This window comes from Amblyomma mixtum, chromosome 2 (assembly GCF_055824585.1).
Source record: "Amblyomma mixtum isolate Tamu chromosome 2, ASM5582458v1, whole genome shotgun sequence".
NCBI classification, from domain to species: Eukaryota; Metazoa; Arthropoda; class Arachnida; order Ixodida; family Ixodidae; genus Amblyomma; species Amblyomma mixtum.
In genome coordinates this window covers 259633678-259651215 of record NC_143013.1, presented here as the reverse complement: position 1 = coordinate 259651215, position 17538 = coordinate 259633678, and the positions used below count along the sequence as shown (strand labels likewise).

General features: G+C 43.1%; 1 protein-coding gene across 1 annotated transcript; it reads left to right on the top strand.

The window, feature by feature from the left end:
* Positions 1 to 212: 212 nt before the first annotated feature.
* On the top strand, positions 213 to 16870 carry PIG-S (phosphatidylinositol glycan anchor biosynthesis class S). Its single transcript, XM_089569970.1, has 14 exons — positions 213 to 349; positions 640 to 776; positions 2158 to 2350; positions 3075 to 3212; positions 3771 to 3880; positions 5500 to 5620; positions 6031 to 6092; positions 8839 to 8953; positions 11130 to 11219; positions 11678 to 11898; positions 14764 to 14892; positions 15717 to 15819; positions 15933 to 15990; positions 16720 to 16870. The coding sequence occupies exons 1-14, from the start codon at positions 295 to 297 to the stop codon at positions 16835 to 16837; spliced, it is 1650 nt and encodes a 549-aa protein (XP_089426096.1). The 5' UTR covers positions 213 to 294; the 3' UTR covers positions 16838 to 16870.
* Positions 16871 to 17538: the final 668 nt, after the last annotated feature.

Sequence of the window (17538 nt, the reverse complement as noted above, 5' to 3'; positions counted from 1 at the left end):
AATGATCACTAATAGGCAAATAGTGCATCAGGGTATGAACTCTAGCTGCTGAAATTTTCTGTCCTCTTACACCTTTGATAACTGAATGACAGTTCGTCACAAACAGCTAGTTTTCTTGCCCTGAAAGACCGGAGCGAAGCTTGGCTCTTACAAAACGAAACTCAACTCTATGCTGCTCGGCAGTCAACGAAAGCCAATCCAATCTCGTATCCACCGATGCAAACAGTGGCGGTGCTCCGCCCAGCCGTGCCGTGCTAGTCAGTTGTCCCCGTAGTTACTGTGCGCGATCTCTCGATGTCTTCTTCGTCGACAGCCTCGGGAGATTTTTTGAAAAACGTAGAACGAAAAGGTGAGGATTGAGCCCAAGCTGTGAGCACTCAAGATGAGCGCTAGCCATGTTCTGTTGCTGGGGTCAAGCTGCTTGTGTTCAGTGTATGCTCAACTTCCAAAGGTAATATGTACAACTATAAAAAATAAAATGCAATGAGTGTAGTAATTGTACTCCCTTGTAACAGAGTGCTTTTGATGACTGCTTACCATCGCACACATTGATGAATGTGCTCGAGAAACGACGTGAAACATGCCCGGTTTGATCGCATGTCGAGTAAGAGCTTTCCAACTTTTATTTTTTTCTCCTAGGACTGACACATGTTTTTGCAAGCGTATCCTTTATCATCATCTTCATCTTAGTGGGCTTGCCTGTCTGGTGGAAAACGACAACAGTGTATCGCGTCACCCTGCCCTATGATGAAATCGAAGTACTGAGCAGCAAAACGGTACGTGAGGATTTTAGAACGGATAATTCGCAGTACCTGCACTTAGGTAGGCTTGGTACATATACCCAGCTAACTCTTAGTGTGCCGTGTAGCAAGCTGTGTGAATTTCAAGGGAAAAGAACATAACTACATGCCATGCTGCATGCAAAAGAAAAGACCACACCTGTGAACCTTGCCTGAGAATACAAAACATAGCCACGAAACGGAAAGCATTATCCAGTATTCATCCAGCATTACCCAGTATGCTTTAAGCCGTAATCCTACTGACATGCAGTTATTGTCACTAACTGCACCATGTAGTAGATGATTTAAATATGCATGACTGTACTCCAGACAGTGATTGTATCAGAACGGTTAGGGCAGAAACAAAGTAAATAAAATCTTCTGAAACATACAACATTGGTTCAGTACAATGCGCGAGCGTTCTGCCCAGATACTGGGTGGTACCTGTTCAAAGCGGTTTGCCGTTAAAAAATTAAGCTTTTGGCTGATGTTAGCTTTCTTTCCCTTGGTAAAAAACCCGAAAGGTTTTCAGTGGCACCAGGTTATGAACCCACTACCTGCATATGTGAGATGAATGCTCTATCACTTTGGTCCCTGCAATCAAGCTACAAATTTATTACAAGAAGCAATTTTTAATGTGACAGCATTTCAGGCAGTCATCTCACAACAAATGTCCGGCTTTTCCGTTACAAAATTCCCTGATTGGTGAATTCCTCGATGACATCATCAGGGTAACGTGACCCCAGTTGATCAATCAGAGGTCAGGAAAGCCCTCAAGTTTATTTATGATTCTTTACAAGCTGATATGGAGTTATGTGAACATCATCATGATACAAGTGCTACAAAACAGGCATCATAAGAAGTGAATGTAACTGTAATTCTTGTTTTACCGTGTTAAATGAGTTATGTATTGTTGACGTTTTAGAATCATGCAGCTCGCAGTGGTTCAGTGGTTATGGTGCTCGGCTGCTGACCCGAAAGACACGGGTTCGATCCCAGCCGCGGTGGTCGAATTTCAATGACTGCGAAATTCTAGAGGCCCGTGTACTATATGATGTCAGTGCATTCTAAAGAACTCCAGGCGGTTGAAATTTCTTTGGGACGTTGAACTCCCGTAAAGCATAAACCAGAACCATGCATTTCAAACATGCACCTTTCACAAGTGAAATACATTTAACTGTGTAGTATTACAAGAAATTGTGACTTGTATATCCATATTTGTTGAATGAAATGTAAAATATTTTCATTTGTATGCAACTCGAATTTTGTGAAACTGTAGTGCAAAAAACCTCTTTGGCACAATGGCCTTTTTTTTTTGCCATATTTCACAGCATTTTTTGGTGCTCACAGTGCTAAGCATTGTATATTCACTGCCCAGGCCACACACCTAATAAATGTGGAAGTGGTGCTTGCTGACAAAAAGGTGCCTACAGAGAAAGAATTGCTTCGGCATCTTGAAGAGACCAGCAGGCAAGATGAACGTGACACAGCTCAGGTCAACTTTGTGTATGCGTGGGCCCTTCGAAAGGCCCATGAAAATGAAACAGCGCTATTCACGAAACCGATATCTGGTAAGCTGTGATTTACTTTCTTATTGTTAATAGTTGTGATTTGAGAGCTTCTTTGGAATACGTGTTGGTTTGACTATATATTGGCATAGAGCGTGATATGGACAGCAAAAATGTTGGACTGCAAAATCGTCCATCTAGCTTTCTTAAAGCCCTTGGTTTTACTGCAAGAATTCGTCATTGTCGGCATTTTCAATTTCTCACATCCACACATTTTTGTTCGTGTACACTTATGAAGACATGAGCACTCTTTTTTTTGTGAGCCAGCCTGGGTCTACATTTGTCCAGACAAAACAACAGTTCAGAGAGACCATGCTTGTTGAATGGGATTCCCATAACTTAAACATAAATTTTACATTGGCCTCTATTAATTCTTCCTGGCTGGAATTATTCATTATTTGAGATTTAAATTTGCTTCAACAAGTTTTCCTTCCTATAAAAATTTGTCAGCCTCATTTGATACTGTCGGACTCTATATAATCAGTTCAAAAAAGGAATTGGGCAATGTTAAACCAGTGGAACTGAGATGTAACTCACTCTAAAAATGTTGGACTGCAAAATCGTTGGCTTCTCTCATATCTACATATATGAGTTACATATGTCTGGTTTACTTTGGGTCACTAATTTCAGAACTATGTTTTTCTAAAAGAATATCTGCATTTATGATATTGTGGTTCTGCTCCATTTAATGCTCGCATAGGGACTTTAAAAACCTTTTGGTTTGCAGACATGGACGAGGTTCTGCACAAGACGGGGCACTTCAGTTCTCAAAACTGGCTGTACGTAGTTGTGCATCCAGAAGAAAGCAGTGATGAAGTGGCCACAACTGGACTGCACCAGATAGTTTATGTGAAGGCAAATAATGGTGAGTTATCATAATTTATTCCTTTGTAATAACGGTGCACTGTTGTTTTGGAGCATTGCGTTGACAGAGGTGCATTCATGCGAGATTTATGTAAGCAACACAAATGAAGGCCAATTTCTGTTGCCCCCCACTTTCATATGTCATTGTGTACTCATAAAACAAGCCATGGCTGACAGGTATTCCTTGCCGGCAAACCTCGTTTACTGCCTTTCTGAATCACGCTTGTTCTTTGCCTGGTAAAACTGTCCTTTTGCATCTCTGTTGCTGCAAAGGCTTTAGTATTTAATCTTCATTGAATTTTGATTCCTTTATTGCAAAAAAGCAGGCTTGACCGTCTTTCTAATCTAGTGCTTTGTGTGGAGTTTGAAGGTTTATTTCCTTAACAAGGTGTCTCAAGGAAAGTGAGGGAAAAAGCTTTACAAACAGTTTGAGATGTCTCGGCTGCCTCTTTATAGAGCAACAGTGATGGTACCGGAAGTATGAGTTAAAAGGTGCCTGCATAAAGAGTGAAAATGGGAATGTCATCACTGCCAATACAACCGTCATCATCACTTGCAGATGCAGCCGTTTTGTGCAATAACATTATGGATGTTATAAGGCAAACCGCTGTGAGGGAGAATACTTTGAAGAGGCTGCGCATTTCGCAGAAGGTCTCGGAGCGAGCAAAGGTAAGCAGATACCTTTTGCAGGTGCTGCTCATGTGACCATGTAGATCCTTGTTCGCCTATTTTCAGTACACAGTGAGAACAGACATTGTGGAGTGCTACACTTCATTGATTATTTTAGGGAATCTTTCATTGTTTTCGGTTATGGGTTTATCGCTTGCCAGCTTTACTGTGAAAGCAGTACTAGGGATTAGGGGAGTAAAGGACTGGAAAGGATTTGTGGCACACCAGAGGAAAAGCCAAAGCTGTTCATCATGAGGTGCAATACAACGGAACTTTCTTGAAGAGGCCTGGAACCTGAATTGTGCTCATGAAAGCACCCAATTCTGAACGAGTGACTTTTGGCTGCTGCCTAGGAAATGCGTTGTGTCTAATAGTACTCTGAAACTAGGAGCTGTGACTGTTGCAGCAATAGTCTTCTCCCGGCCTGCATCATCTGCACACGTGGGGCTGGTTTGGTGGGCAAAACATGTGGTTTCTGATAGCATGATGTAGCAGATGTGAAGTGCATGAAGGTGTATCTAATCAGGAGAAGAAAGGTTTCTGGGGGAATGCTCGACACATGAAAAAACCAGTTCAGGGGTGGAAGAGGGTGATTGTTCCCATTGGGCCAAGCCCCTTAACGTCACATTGTTTACAACTGGGAGAGGTCTATTACATCCTTATCCCCAGGTAGACTTGCTTGAACAGAGTGAAATCAGAGCAAATTGCTGTGCAAGTGTGTAAGGAAAAAAGGATAGAATGGATAGGAAAGAACTTCAGAGTGAATTCCATCATGTGCTGAATGGCAGACCGTGTGGGAGTTTAATTATTGTCATTATTGTCGATTTGTTGGCAGTGTCGTCCTGGTAAGCAAGTCAGGGATGAATTACAGTGAATAACTGAAGGCCTAGATATGCAAAGTGCACTGTTAAGCTTAAATTTAGTGAGTAAAGTTAAAGTAATTATGAGAAGTTTGGCTGTAGGGGAACAATTTGCAGCATGTAATACTATACTGGAGGTAGAGAAGGGGTTCACATGTCTTGGCCAAGTAAGTACTTGCGACAGATCTAGATCACGAGAGAGAAATTAGCAGGCAAATGAAAACGCAGTGGACTACTTTTGGTTGTCTCCAAAATGGTGACAACCAACAGCTTAACCATATCCCTGAAAAGGAAACTACTACACATCCGATGTATATTTCCAGTGCTCACCTATGCGGCTCAAACTTTGAGGTTAACAGAGAGGCTTGAAATTTGGCTGAGAACAGTGCAGTTGAGAACAATGCAGTGAACAACGTAAAGGAAATGAAATGGAACTTTAAGGGGCAGTAGGAATGCAACTTTGATTAGAGGGCAAACTCGAGTTGCGAAATTTTTTTTGCTGGAATTAAACTTGACAAATTACCAAGAGGCTGTGATGCACAGAAATGACAACCAGAGGCTTATTAGGGTGTCAAGGGAAGGAAGAAACACTTAGGGTGGCCCAGATTCGGGTACAGTGGCAAGATTGGAAAGCTATGGAAGATTGGAGGTCCTTGAGGAAGCCCTTTGTTCTGCAGTGGACTTGCATTGGTTGGTGGTGTTGCTGTTGATTATGATGATTGTCAAAGCAGTTCTCATATCTTGCACACATCTTTTCAGCTTGACAAGGAACGCATGAGGCCTCTGAGCGCAGCCACGGAGTTTGATGTGACTTTCACTCTTGTCGTCCCCGAGCCCCAAACCCTGGATGTGACATGGCGCATACAGGATGCAGTTGAAGGTGAGCATGGTTATGTTTTAAGTTTGTGAGAGATGGCTGCCGGTAAGTTCAGTGCTCACTGGCATAGTATATCATTACGCATCGGTAGTTAGATTTAAGGAGGGGCTAACTTCGTTGTCATCAGGTGAGGCGTACGGTTGCAGCGAAAGGGCTCCAAATGCTTGGAAACACCTCTCAACGAAAAACTTTAAAATGACTGCATGGCACAGAATCTTGTGGTGCAGTCTTTTAGGATGTTTTCTTGAGAAACTTCTTTAGGCGTTTGGAGCCACCTTGTTGCGACCGCGTGCCCAGCAGCATTCAAAGCAAATGCAGCAATCACAAAATTACAGGGTGGACCAGCTAGGGGTGTAATGGTAATTTAATTTTATTTGGTTTGCGTATCTTATTTTTCGAACTTGCTTATGCAGTGTACATGAAGCCCTTCCTGGACAAGATTTCGATGGTTGCAAAGGTGCACGTCAAGAGCCAGGTACAGTAACATTTGACACAAACATGTACTATTGGCCTCAAAAGTTTTCGGGATGAATGTTCTCGGAAAAAAAATCGCAGTGTTCTCTCACTGTCTCGCAGCCCGGCAGTAAAATAATGTACCAGCTCGGGGAGCATGCTCGTTCCCACACCATTAGACATTTCAGATGATTGCCTTAGGACACTGCATTAAAATACATTTTTCGCTGTGCACCTGTGTCTGGTAAATTTTTGCGGCCAATAATAGCACCTAGTAAACCTTCCGTGTAGGCTTTCACCTCACTCTCTCGGAAACTGCTTTGTGATACTTACCCGATGTAATTAAACTAGTAGGTGGAAATGCTGCGCCAATGGCACTAACCTGCGTCATTGCATTAAACCTGCTACCTGCTGCTACAAATTCATGGTTTTTGATGAAATTGTGCCATGGCTCTGCCTACCCCAGCAATCAAGATCCACAGCGAATGTGAAAAGGCTGAGGAGCCTCCGCGGTGGCCCAGCGGTTATGGTGCTCGGCTGCTGACCCAAAAGACGCGGGTTCGATCCTGGCCGCGGCGGCTAGAATTTCTTTGGAGCAGAAATTCTAGAGGCCCGTGTACTGTGCGATGTCAGTGCACGCTGAAGATCCCCAGGTGGTCGAAATTTCCGGAGCCCTCCACTACAGCGTCTCTCATAGCCTTAGTCGCTTTGGGACGTTAAACCCCATAAACCATAAACCGAAAAGGCTGAGGCTACCGTCCAATGTGCACAGGCATTACTCTCGTTCCTTCCCCAGGCGTGTGAGGAGAAAGATGACTGGTGGAATCTAATCCCCGTCCTATTTCGCTTTCTAGCCCTGCGCTGCCTATTGTTAGTGCACTTTGTGCGCGTGTTTTGCACATCTGCTTTGCGGTGCTGCTAACACTGTCCCATACAAACACGGCAAATGCACATGCAAAGAAAAAGTTACTCTTAAGAGGTTCAAGTCGGGCTAAATTTGGGTCCTGCTTGATTAATCGGGCTCTTGCGCAGCACCTTCATACGTCCCATGAGGTCAACATAAGACCGCGAGAATAGTTCCGGACGCGCTCCAGCTGATAGCTTGATTCCACGGACCTCATTCGCGATAACAGCAGCGTGAACATCCCAGCTTCTGGTTTGTTTGTATAGTAGAAGGATGTTAATTCAGACTTTTAGCGTAGAAAGTTGGTTCGTGTAAATAGGAGTTCTAACTAAATTAAGCCATTTTCAATGATGGGGTGGCATTCTCTGTAGGATGGCATACACTTATTATACAGGGTGTTTCACTTAAAACTTTATGCAATTTTTAAAAATAGGCTTCTTGAGTTAGAAGAGCACTTTTTTTGGCATAGCATGGTCAGCGGTGTAGTGCATTAGAATACAGCTAAGACGTGCTAACTAGCAGGCTAGTTATTAACATTGAATAGTTAGCTTTTTAACTATTACCGTTGGGTTCTTTTATTATGAATTAGGTTAAGTAGTGAGGAAGTCTGAGCAGAGTCTTTTCATCACAGACTCTTAAATAAGAAACTGCTAAGCACATGGGAAACACACGGTAACACAGAACCTATTAGTGGAGGAAAATGGCAGTGCTCCTGAGATCCTGCGACGAGGACCGCGCATGCACAACAAAACGCTTCGTTGCGAGAGGCGTGCCATTGTTGGACTGGAAGAAATCTGTGTTGTGCCGTCAAATGGGGATGGCATGGTCATGCTCCTGCTGCAGCATCATAACTCTTTACGAAGCAAAGTGGCTCCGCTCAGTCCGAAACGACCCCTTTGACCGGTGGCCTGTTTATTCAGCCAACTGGGTTCCTTCAATCGGAGCTCATTTGAGAGCACTAAGATTGCAATGAAGGAGCGCAGACATAAGCGAATTTTTAAATCTGGCAGGCTTTACTTAAGTTTTAAAAAAGAGACCAGGCTAAGGTGATATCGAAGCAAACAACAGAAGCGGGGCATTTCTCAACATTCTCTGCAACTTTTTCGCAGAGAAATTTGCGCTAATGTTAACAATGCAAAATCTCATTCGTTTTTCCTGTCGAACAAGAAGTAAATTTGGGTGCAGACCAGTCTGAGACGACTGCCTGCATCTCAAATCTTCGTGCAGCGCATTGTCGCTTTATCATCTTTGGCACAAGTTATTTGAAACACCCTCTATATTTACATTTTTTGCTTATTTCTCAGTATCGGGCTCCTGCTACAAAACATAAGGAGGCTGCTCCAAAGTGCTCCTGGTCATTTCCATCACTGGTTGCATTTCTGTCGTACACCGTAGTAAATATGAATCCAGCTAAGCTTGATCATCCACCAATTCTTAGTACCACCATCTTTTGAGAACCTCTTTCTGATGTGCTGATTTTCAGTGTCAGTCATTTGAGCAAAAAAATCTCCACGATTTTCTTCACGGCAGAACTGTTTGGAAGGGGGTACTACCCAGTCTCCTTTAGCAAAAAAAACCAGGAGGATTTAGCATTTAGCTTCACTCGCACATTATTTAGCCCAACTTGGGAGGTGTTATGTGTGCATGTGGGGAAGTATCACTTATGCATTTGCATATAAATGTATCATTGCTTTGAATTTCTGCTAGGACAGGCATCAATGCAGTTGCAACAATGCAGCATGCTCTGTTTACTTGTCATATGCTTAATGGGGGGGAAAAAGATGTTGGCCCGGGGCTTGACAAGCATTTATGCGGTGGTTGTTTTCAGAGTAGCTATTTAATCTATCTGTATTACTAAAAACAGGTGCTGTTCTTTACCCCACTGAAGCTGACGCGACGCTTCAATCCTAAAAAGGGTGTCTACACAGCAACGGCTGATCAACTGTCACTAATTATCAACCCTATCGAAGGAAGCAGAGGTAAGCAAAATTATTTCTTTCTTGGTATGTTGCCATGAAGAAAACAAAGGCTTGCACTTAGATGTAGTCTCTTTAAGGACCATAGACATCTAATTTTAGTCGCATGTTTTCTTCTTTCAAGTGATGCATTAGAAATTAGAAATACATGGCTCATCACGTGGTATTTGCCTACGGCCGCTAAATAATTTATAATTGAATTTCTTCTCTCATGCTTTTTCAGTTTCATCAACTGAACGATGGCTGCGACGTGTAGTTGGTGTTTAGGTCACATGATGCTCTAAAGAAAACAAATATAAATTGCTGATACATAGTTTTAATTCACTACAACACTTAAAGGTGCACTGAAGAGGAATCTGAACTCGTCTTTTGGCCGCGTGAACTCGATCTAGACGTTCTGAGCATTCTTAGAAACATCGATTTATTGCCCTGTGTGGCTGATTTTCCTAATTAAAACGAATTAACGTCCGGCTCCCGTCTTTTTTTTTAAATTCTCCCTCGTACGATGGGCGGAGTCGACCAACGCGTGGAGTGCCTTGCAGCCAGCTCCGTGGAGGCTTTGCTTTCGCTTTATTTTGTTTTTTAGGTTTCCGTGAATAAATAGTTTCATTCGCAGATAATATAGCCGCAAAATAAGCCCGCAGAAATAAAAATACGTGCGGACTATTTGCTACTACGGACTACTACGTATTACTCCGCCGATGGCAGAGCGGCAAGCCGCCGCGGGACTGGGTGAAAGGCACTCCACGCGTTGGTCGACTCCGCCCACTGTACGAGGGAGAATTAAAAAAAAAAAGGCGGGAGCCGGACGTTAATTCGATTTAATTAGGAAAATCAGCCACACAGGGCAATAAATCGAGGTTTCTAAGAATGCTCGGAACGTGCAGATTGAGTTCCCGCGGCAAAAAGACGAGTTCAGATTCCTCTTCAGTGCACCTTTAAACCAGCCTGCTTCAAGATGTGGAATAACAAAAAACAACATAGTATCAGCTGTTTTTTTTTTTTTTTTTGCATGGCTCAGTCGACCTAAACACCAACTACATGTCACAGCCATTGTTTGGCTGATGAAACGGAAACCTAAAGAGGATCAAGAAGAAATTAAAATACAAATTATTTAGCGGCTGTAGGCAAATACCACTGAGCGATATATATACTATCATCTAACTCATCATTTGAAAGAAGAAAACACTCAAGTGAAAATTTAGTGTCTGTACTGCTTTAAGAGGTCATACATGCTTTGATATTAGAATAGTACTACCGTCAACTCTGAATCATTTGAACTCTGGAAGTGGGGGGGGGGGGGGGGGGGGGGCTGCTGAAAATTTGTTCAAATTATATGGAGTTTAAATTAACAGGAACCTTTTTAATGCACTTGATGTTTAGTGAACCATTCATGTATTGATTAATTTTTTAATGTGAGGGTCTACAAGGGGCCATTACATAGGAGGAAGGCAGCAAAATATATACGCATTAAGATTGAGTATGAATATGATTTTGAAGTGCAAGAACGACTACTCTTCTGTGTACGTAATATAAGTTGAAGTAGTCAAAATTATAGAAACTTTTAATTTCACTTGTCCACTAAACTCTAAACACTTGGCAAAACATATTATGTCTGTTAACATTCAAGACAAGGAGAAAAATGCACATTTTTATTTTCTTTACATGCTAGCTGCTACAAAATCATGAAAGTTCATAATTAATTTTTCAGAGTTAGTGGTCTCTGCAACCTTGCTTAGTAACCAATTTTATTCCTTGACAGCTAAATGTAAAAATGGATTATTGAGTCAGTGTGTGAAAATGGTAGAAAAAATATGCAATGCTGACACAATAAGTGCTGCCGTGTAGCTAGTAGGAATAAACGCTGTTGAGTAATTAGTCGAATTATGATAGATCTTGTGAAAAAACGCTACGTGGGACATTTTACGGCTTTTCTTTAATGAAAGCACTTTAAAATTGCTTTTATTTCCAGATACTCTGGGGCTAGGTGAATATCCTTGTGTCAGTTCAAATTAATTGGCAAATGAATTAAGTGAGTTCAGATTAATGGGAGTCTTCCATATCTTCATATCTGTTATGTTCCTCTTTTATAGTTATAGCTTGAGTGCATGTGTTATTAATGAATGCTTTTCATTTGCGCTTTATTTTAACATGGTGTTCTGGTTCTTCTGTTTCGAAGGATTTCAAGCGTCAGTTCGTCCAGTTCTCAACTTTGTGGTCTATGTAGTGCCGCAAAGTCATCACCCACTGTACATATATGATGAACAAGGTACGTGCATACCTTGCAAGGAACCCTGTGTGCCTCCTAGAAGAATTTTTGAAACATGTGAAGTAACTAGCGGCTGTCTGCGATTGAAATTAGGACTTTTGCTGTGGAAACTACGGCAGTTCGGTGATCAGCATGGTTGTGGCATGAATGCAAATAAGACCATTCCAGTTGGACACCTATTAGAGCTATGTGGACGTAAAGGTGGTATCATACTGCCTGTCTCGTTGTTCTATAGCATGATCTAATCGGTCTCATTTTGAAGCATATTTCATACTTTTACTGCTGATATGCGTGGCTGATGATAGCAGTGGGAAGATCTCTAGAGAAGTTAACTGCTTGGCCCTAGTAACAGACTCTTCATTGCTCTGACTCTTGGCCATGGCATTCAGAGTGCAAATCTCAGTCATGGTATTTCCTGATTCCATTTCACCCTCTCTTGCCGCCTTTCTTGTTTGCAGGTGAACAGCTAGAGACCAACTCGTTCCTTGTGCCCAAGTGGGGAGGCGTCCTTTTCTACAATGTTGCCAAGTTTCCTGAGCCGGGTGACACCCTGCCCCAGCCTGTCGAGATAGATATGCACTCCGTATTTCAAGTGTTCCTGGCCCAATTCAGCCTTCTGGTTGGCTTATCTGACAAAAACCATGAGCGTGCAATACTCCAGCCGGTTCCCTCGCATTTCGTAAGCAGACGCCGCTCATTTCCGTCCTTATTTGTCCGTCACAATATTGTGCTTGTTTATAGCAAGTTCTGGGAGGAAGCTTTTTGGTATAGGGTGGTCATAGCTGGCGCAAGACAGAGCTAATTGGAGAGTATCTGGAGAGACCGTGGTCCTACAGTGGATGTAATCTACTCGCTGCTGCTGTTGCTGGTGATGATAGTTACAAGCTAATTTCCAGCTAAGTGCAGCAACAGCAGTGCCTTACATATCTGCAGCTATGGTAAGTTTGCCCTGAGCTAGCATTAGCCCTTCACTATGCCATTGCGAATGCCAAGGCTTCCTAGTTATTCATCATACATGTAAATGATAGCTTATTTATGGCACTAAACAGTAGTTATTTATTGGATATGTAATGGCAGCTTTGTGTGCCGAGTCACTGATTATTGACTGTCATCTTTTTTACATTTTTCACTTGTGAAGAATGAAAAAGAAAAGGTGAAAAAAGGAAAGGTGTCGGGATGCATGTAGCAGGACGAAGATTAACAAGGAACACTGATAGTACAAATTACAGTGCAGCCAGTCTTGCCACCGAGCTCAGGTATTCTCTCATGCGTAAAAGGGTGGTGTTAGAATGGCATAGCATTAGAACTGCTAGCATTATGGCCTCCTACAGGAGTCATATGCATGCATGTGTTTGCGTTGCAAGCCTGATTACTTCCTACCTTTGACAACCTGCTTCTCCTCCTCTTGGTGAAAGCTTGGTGAAGTAAAATGAGGGGATCATTCTTGACAGAGATGACGGAACAGTGCTTACAGATGGGACGGACACTTGTGCTGACTGGCAACCAAATGATTTATTGTGATAGGGAAGGCAGCAGTATAAAGGAAATATGGCACGCAAAAACACAAAGGAACAATCATCAGCCGAGAACTATCAGCAGTCGGGGAAATTAACAATTACGACATATCATATTAAAAAATGCAACTTGTATTTCTTAATCAGTGATGCTATATGATACTTTCAGATCGTTGATACATCCCGATTGACGATTGTTCCTTTGTGTCTTTGCTCACCACGTTTCCTTTGTATTAACACGGTAGCATTAAGGCATCCATTCTGCAGAAAATCTGGCATCGGCGTCATCAGCTTTGTGAGCATACAGTCCGGATTGTGCCACCTTCCCACTGTGGCAGGTGACAGTTAAAATAATGATTGGTCATGAGAGGTTGCTTGGTGAAAGCAGCCTGGGTGTCGCAAGCCCCACCGTGGTGGCTGTGTTTGAAACAGCCACCTGCCAGTATGAGTGGTACTAGTACACGACGCGATATATGAACGTAAAGCAGAGAATGACCAATTCGCATATACGGGCATGCAGGCAGGACCTATGTGACAGCGAAGGAGTACTTGCGTGGGAGAGATCTCTGATGCTATTGCATTGTACTCTTAAAGGGACACTGAGGAGAAATTGAAGTTGGCTTGTATCAACAGAATACCAGCTCCTGATTACAAAAACGCCACTCATACTGACAACAAAGCTCTTGTAACGTAGAAAAGAGCAAGAACCAAAGTACAGGTGTCGCCGCCACAGGCCAAACTCGCAAGTACAAGCGTGATGAGATCATAGAACAAAACAGTGTTGCCAGAACAAATGGTTCTAGCAACTCTAGGACCCGAGAAGTCACAAATCACTGAGGCGCAGCCAATGCGTGCGTAAATCTCCTTGACGTCGCCAGATGGCGCCACGTACCCGACAGCTACGCGCGTGCCTGCAGCATCAGGACCAATCAGTGCCTGCTCACCGGCTATAGGCGGGCTCCCGGTATTCCGCTAACGGTAACAAGGTACATGGTATGCTAAAGGTGTGTATTTGCGAGAACTTCGTTGACGACTTCGAGAACAGGATTCATCATAACGCTGGCAAAACGCCGGAGCAAACGTAAGCGAAGCGACGGTAGCGACGGCTGCAATAGCCGATAGTTGCCTTCAACGTGCAGCCGGCGGTAGCTTTCATTTCGGCTGCTGCTAGGCCGCTGTGCTGGCTGTCAGAAATCACGGAGTCTGCGTTACGTCATGTACACGTCATGTTTCACGTCACTTAGTCCTGTGTCGTCATAGGAGAATCCCAAGTTTGAATCTGAGCGGCGGGAAAAACTTTTTCAACTTCGAATCCAAATTTCTTAGAAATAAATGCATCTTTCGCTGCCGGCCAAGTGGCAACAAAGCCATGAAATGCCGAACTATCGGATTTTGCTATAAAAAAAATATTAATAGATCTCTCCTCACTGTCCCTTTAAGGATAGGTTAGGCATTATGTGATGGTGAAAGAAAGAACAGAGTCCTTGTTTGTGAAGTGCTACGCAAAGAGGACCCCAGGTCACTGAAGGGACTACTTCGTCATACCCTTAAGGCATAGCTTAAGTGTCCCCTAAAGTTGTGCAGCCTTCCCTGTTGCAATAAATCATTTGGTTGCCTGTCAGCACAAGCGTCTGCCTTATTCACTTCCGTCCTGTCTGTTAGTACTATTCTATCGTTTCCATCAAGATGAGCCAATGAGCCTGATGCAGCCCTCTTGAACATAATTCTTACGTGTAAAAATGCAGTTTCATTCCCTTTGTCATTTCAGAGCAAAAATCAAAGAATTCGAAGTCGTGCAGCTTTAGAGACAAAGTTGCACTGCATCCAGACTAGAAGTCATAAAATATGGCTTTAAATTGCTCTTACTGGCATCAGCGTGCAGGATGCTTTTATGTCTGAAAATTGTGCACATTGACACTGCTTGTTTCTTTACCCTGCTAATGCTGCGACATTTTAGTGCTGGTGGTTTTTCAGGTTTTATCTTTCATGCATTGTTGCGAAGTCATAATTTACTGCTTGTTTCAATGCAGGACATTGCATTCCTTCTAAGACGAAGGACTCAAGACTACCTGTCCATGTCCAGCTTTTCTTTACATTCACTCTCAGAGCTGCTCAGCAAAATCTCCAACATTGTGGTCAAGGATGAAATTGGGGACCTTGTAAGTGATTGAGTGGCCCATTTTTTGTTAGTGTGCCCCTAGTGTCATACCACAGTTAGCATTGAAGACATGATATGATGCACATGGTATATTTGGTGAGAGCAGTTTTATTTCTATGCATGGTATACTTGCTCTTGTGCATTGAGCAAGCACCTTATTTGGGTATGCCAGGCCACCGGGGGGTCTGGCGGAGCATTTCTCCCTTGGGATCCCTCCTCCCTGGAGACGGTGACTTGTTTCACCCTCTGAGAACCTATGCCGAAATTCTAAAACACCTATTTCTCACCCGGCAATTCTGTTCAAATCCCGCTTAGGGTGTGAACAAATCGGAAAAATGTCATTTCAGACAACTGCAAACTATGTCATTCAACAATCCGGCTAAATTTCACAAGATAAATTGAGAAGCTTTTAAATCGGGAGAGTAAATTCTGTGGCCAATACACAGACTTATATCATATGGCATGGGACTGCCACGCTTAATAGTTCCGTTTAATAGAATAGCGAACGTGGGAAGGATGGGAGGCAGTCTTGTCTGTAGGGACCTTGAAGATCAACGAACCCTCATCGTAAGAGCATGGGCGGCGGCCTTTGCCGACGGAATCTTGGACTGAGGGTCCGATCACATTCCCCTAATTCCCCCACCCTCTTTTCCTCGTTACACGTTTTCATTATCATCATCATATAAGGCCTATAAGGAGGTGATCATAAGATTTGAAAGATGACTGATATGCTTGAGAGACTAGGCTGTTATAGTCTAAATTTATGGACACCGAGTTGTTAGCACCAACTGCTGTTGATGTTCTTTGTTATTTTTTCCCGTCTAGATTTATTCATCTGTATCGCATGCGAAGCGAAGCTTTGATCTGCTGGAAAGAGGGGACTTGGAGAGTGCTTTCCAGCATGCCGAGGCCGCATTTTTGGCATCTGGTAGGCCAACAATGTTTTATTTCTCATTACTGCACCTTCACTTGTGGTGTTCGCAGGACTCATTGAAACTGCCCCCCCCCCCCTCCCACCCCCTTTTTCCTTTTTGTTTTCAGAAAAGGCATTCTTTGATCCTTCTCTGCTGGCACTTCTCTACTTCCCTGATGATCAAAAGTAAGCTTCAGCTTCATCCAGAACTGTTTGTTGTTGGATCGGTTGGCGTGTCTCAGATCCCTGTCAAAAGTATTCAACATGCTAATGGTGTTTTCCCCACAGAGCTTTTCAAAACGGTTTTGCTCTGGCATATGGTGCGACCAGGCACGAACGCTTAACCACAAATGCTGTTCGCATCTTCATTATTTCCTGTCCTAGTGTGTACTGTAGATGCCACCTGCATAGGCAGAGAAGCATCTTAATCTTGGCTTGTTTTGCATGTCAGGCAAAGTAAAACTCTTAAAAATGTCAGGTGTACAAACGTCACGAAGCTTTGCATGACGTGCTATGTGATGTTCAGACAGTACAGTTATGCCATGTCTATTATTAAACCTTTAACGACCTTTCACAGAGTATTATGTATGGTATTGATCCTCCATGCAAGGTTGCAAGATGCACTGATGTTGGCAAGGGCTGCATGTCTCACCACTTTAATTGCAGTGTTCGGAATGTGCTTACAGCATCCAGTATAGCCTTGGGATTAAAGAGCGTGGATTCTCAGGAAGTACAGTGTAATATTTTTGCATGAAGATATGTACAGTAGGGCCCACTTTTATGGACCTGTTGCTGATCTGGTGATGTTCCAATAATGGAGCTTAAAAGCTCCATTGTTTGCATTTGCACGCTTTATTTGGAGCTTACATGCCCTAACAATGGACTTTTCCCTTTTTTTTTTGTTTCACTTTGCAGATATGCAATCTACATTCCCCTGTTCCTGCCAATCAGCCTGCCTGTTGTGATGTCATTACAAGGCCTCTGGAGTTACTATAGGAAGAGGAAAATGCCCAAGGCAGAAAAGCAAGACTAAATGATGCTGAACAGATGATTTTAAGTTATTTTTGTGTTACTCTGTGGATGTAAAATAAATGCAGAATGGTATCAGGCTGTCGTTAAAGAATGGCTGTTCAGTGTGGTTGCATATGTGCAGCTGTCACAGCCTTCCGATGTGTATCCAATACCTGTTTTCAGTCCATTTGGTTCAGATGTGACAACACATGCCTTCTTCCATTAAAAATGGCAGGGGTTTAACTCAGTTATACCTAATGAGACAAGTGAAAGACCGGCCTCCATCACTCCGCAGAGTCTAGCCCTGAACGGCTCTGACTGCAGCGAACGCGGAGAGATGCGCGCTATATGCGGCTAATCATGTGGTCATGTCACGTGGTATGGTGGAGCAGCAGTGAGCGACACGGCACAGGCGGAGCTCGGCTCCAGCTGTGGCCAGTCACGTGGTATGACGCCAGGCGTGTGACGACTGGCTCAAGGTCAAAGTGAAAGTTGTTGACCATGAAAGTTGCAGACTGGAGAGTAAAGCTTTCACTTCAAAACACATATTTGAAAAAATGTGATAGAAAAACAACAGCCACTCTAAGTTTCTAGATAGCTTTGTGTTAAACTGTTTATGTTCAGCTATTTATATTGAGGTCAGTGCAAGAATGCTTGAGTGTTATGCAAGCACGTTCTGTTCAACAAATACCAAGGCACAAAAAATAAAAATCGTGAAGATCA

Coding starts and splice junctions, on each gene's coding strand:
- PIG-S (XM_089569970.1), top strand. CDS start 295: ATGTCTTCTTCGTCGACAGCCTCGGGAGATTTTTTGAAAAACGTAGAA. Junction 3,213..3,770: donor TTATGTGAAGGCAAATAATG/GTGAGTTATCAT, acceptor CATCACTTGCAG/ATGCAGCCGTTTTGTGCAAT. Junction 15,820..15,932: donor GGCCGCATTTTTGGCATCTG/GTAGGCCAACAA, acceptor TTTTGTTTTCAG/AAAAGGCATTCTTTGATCCT.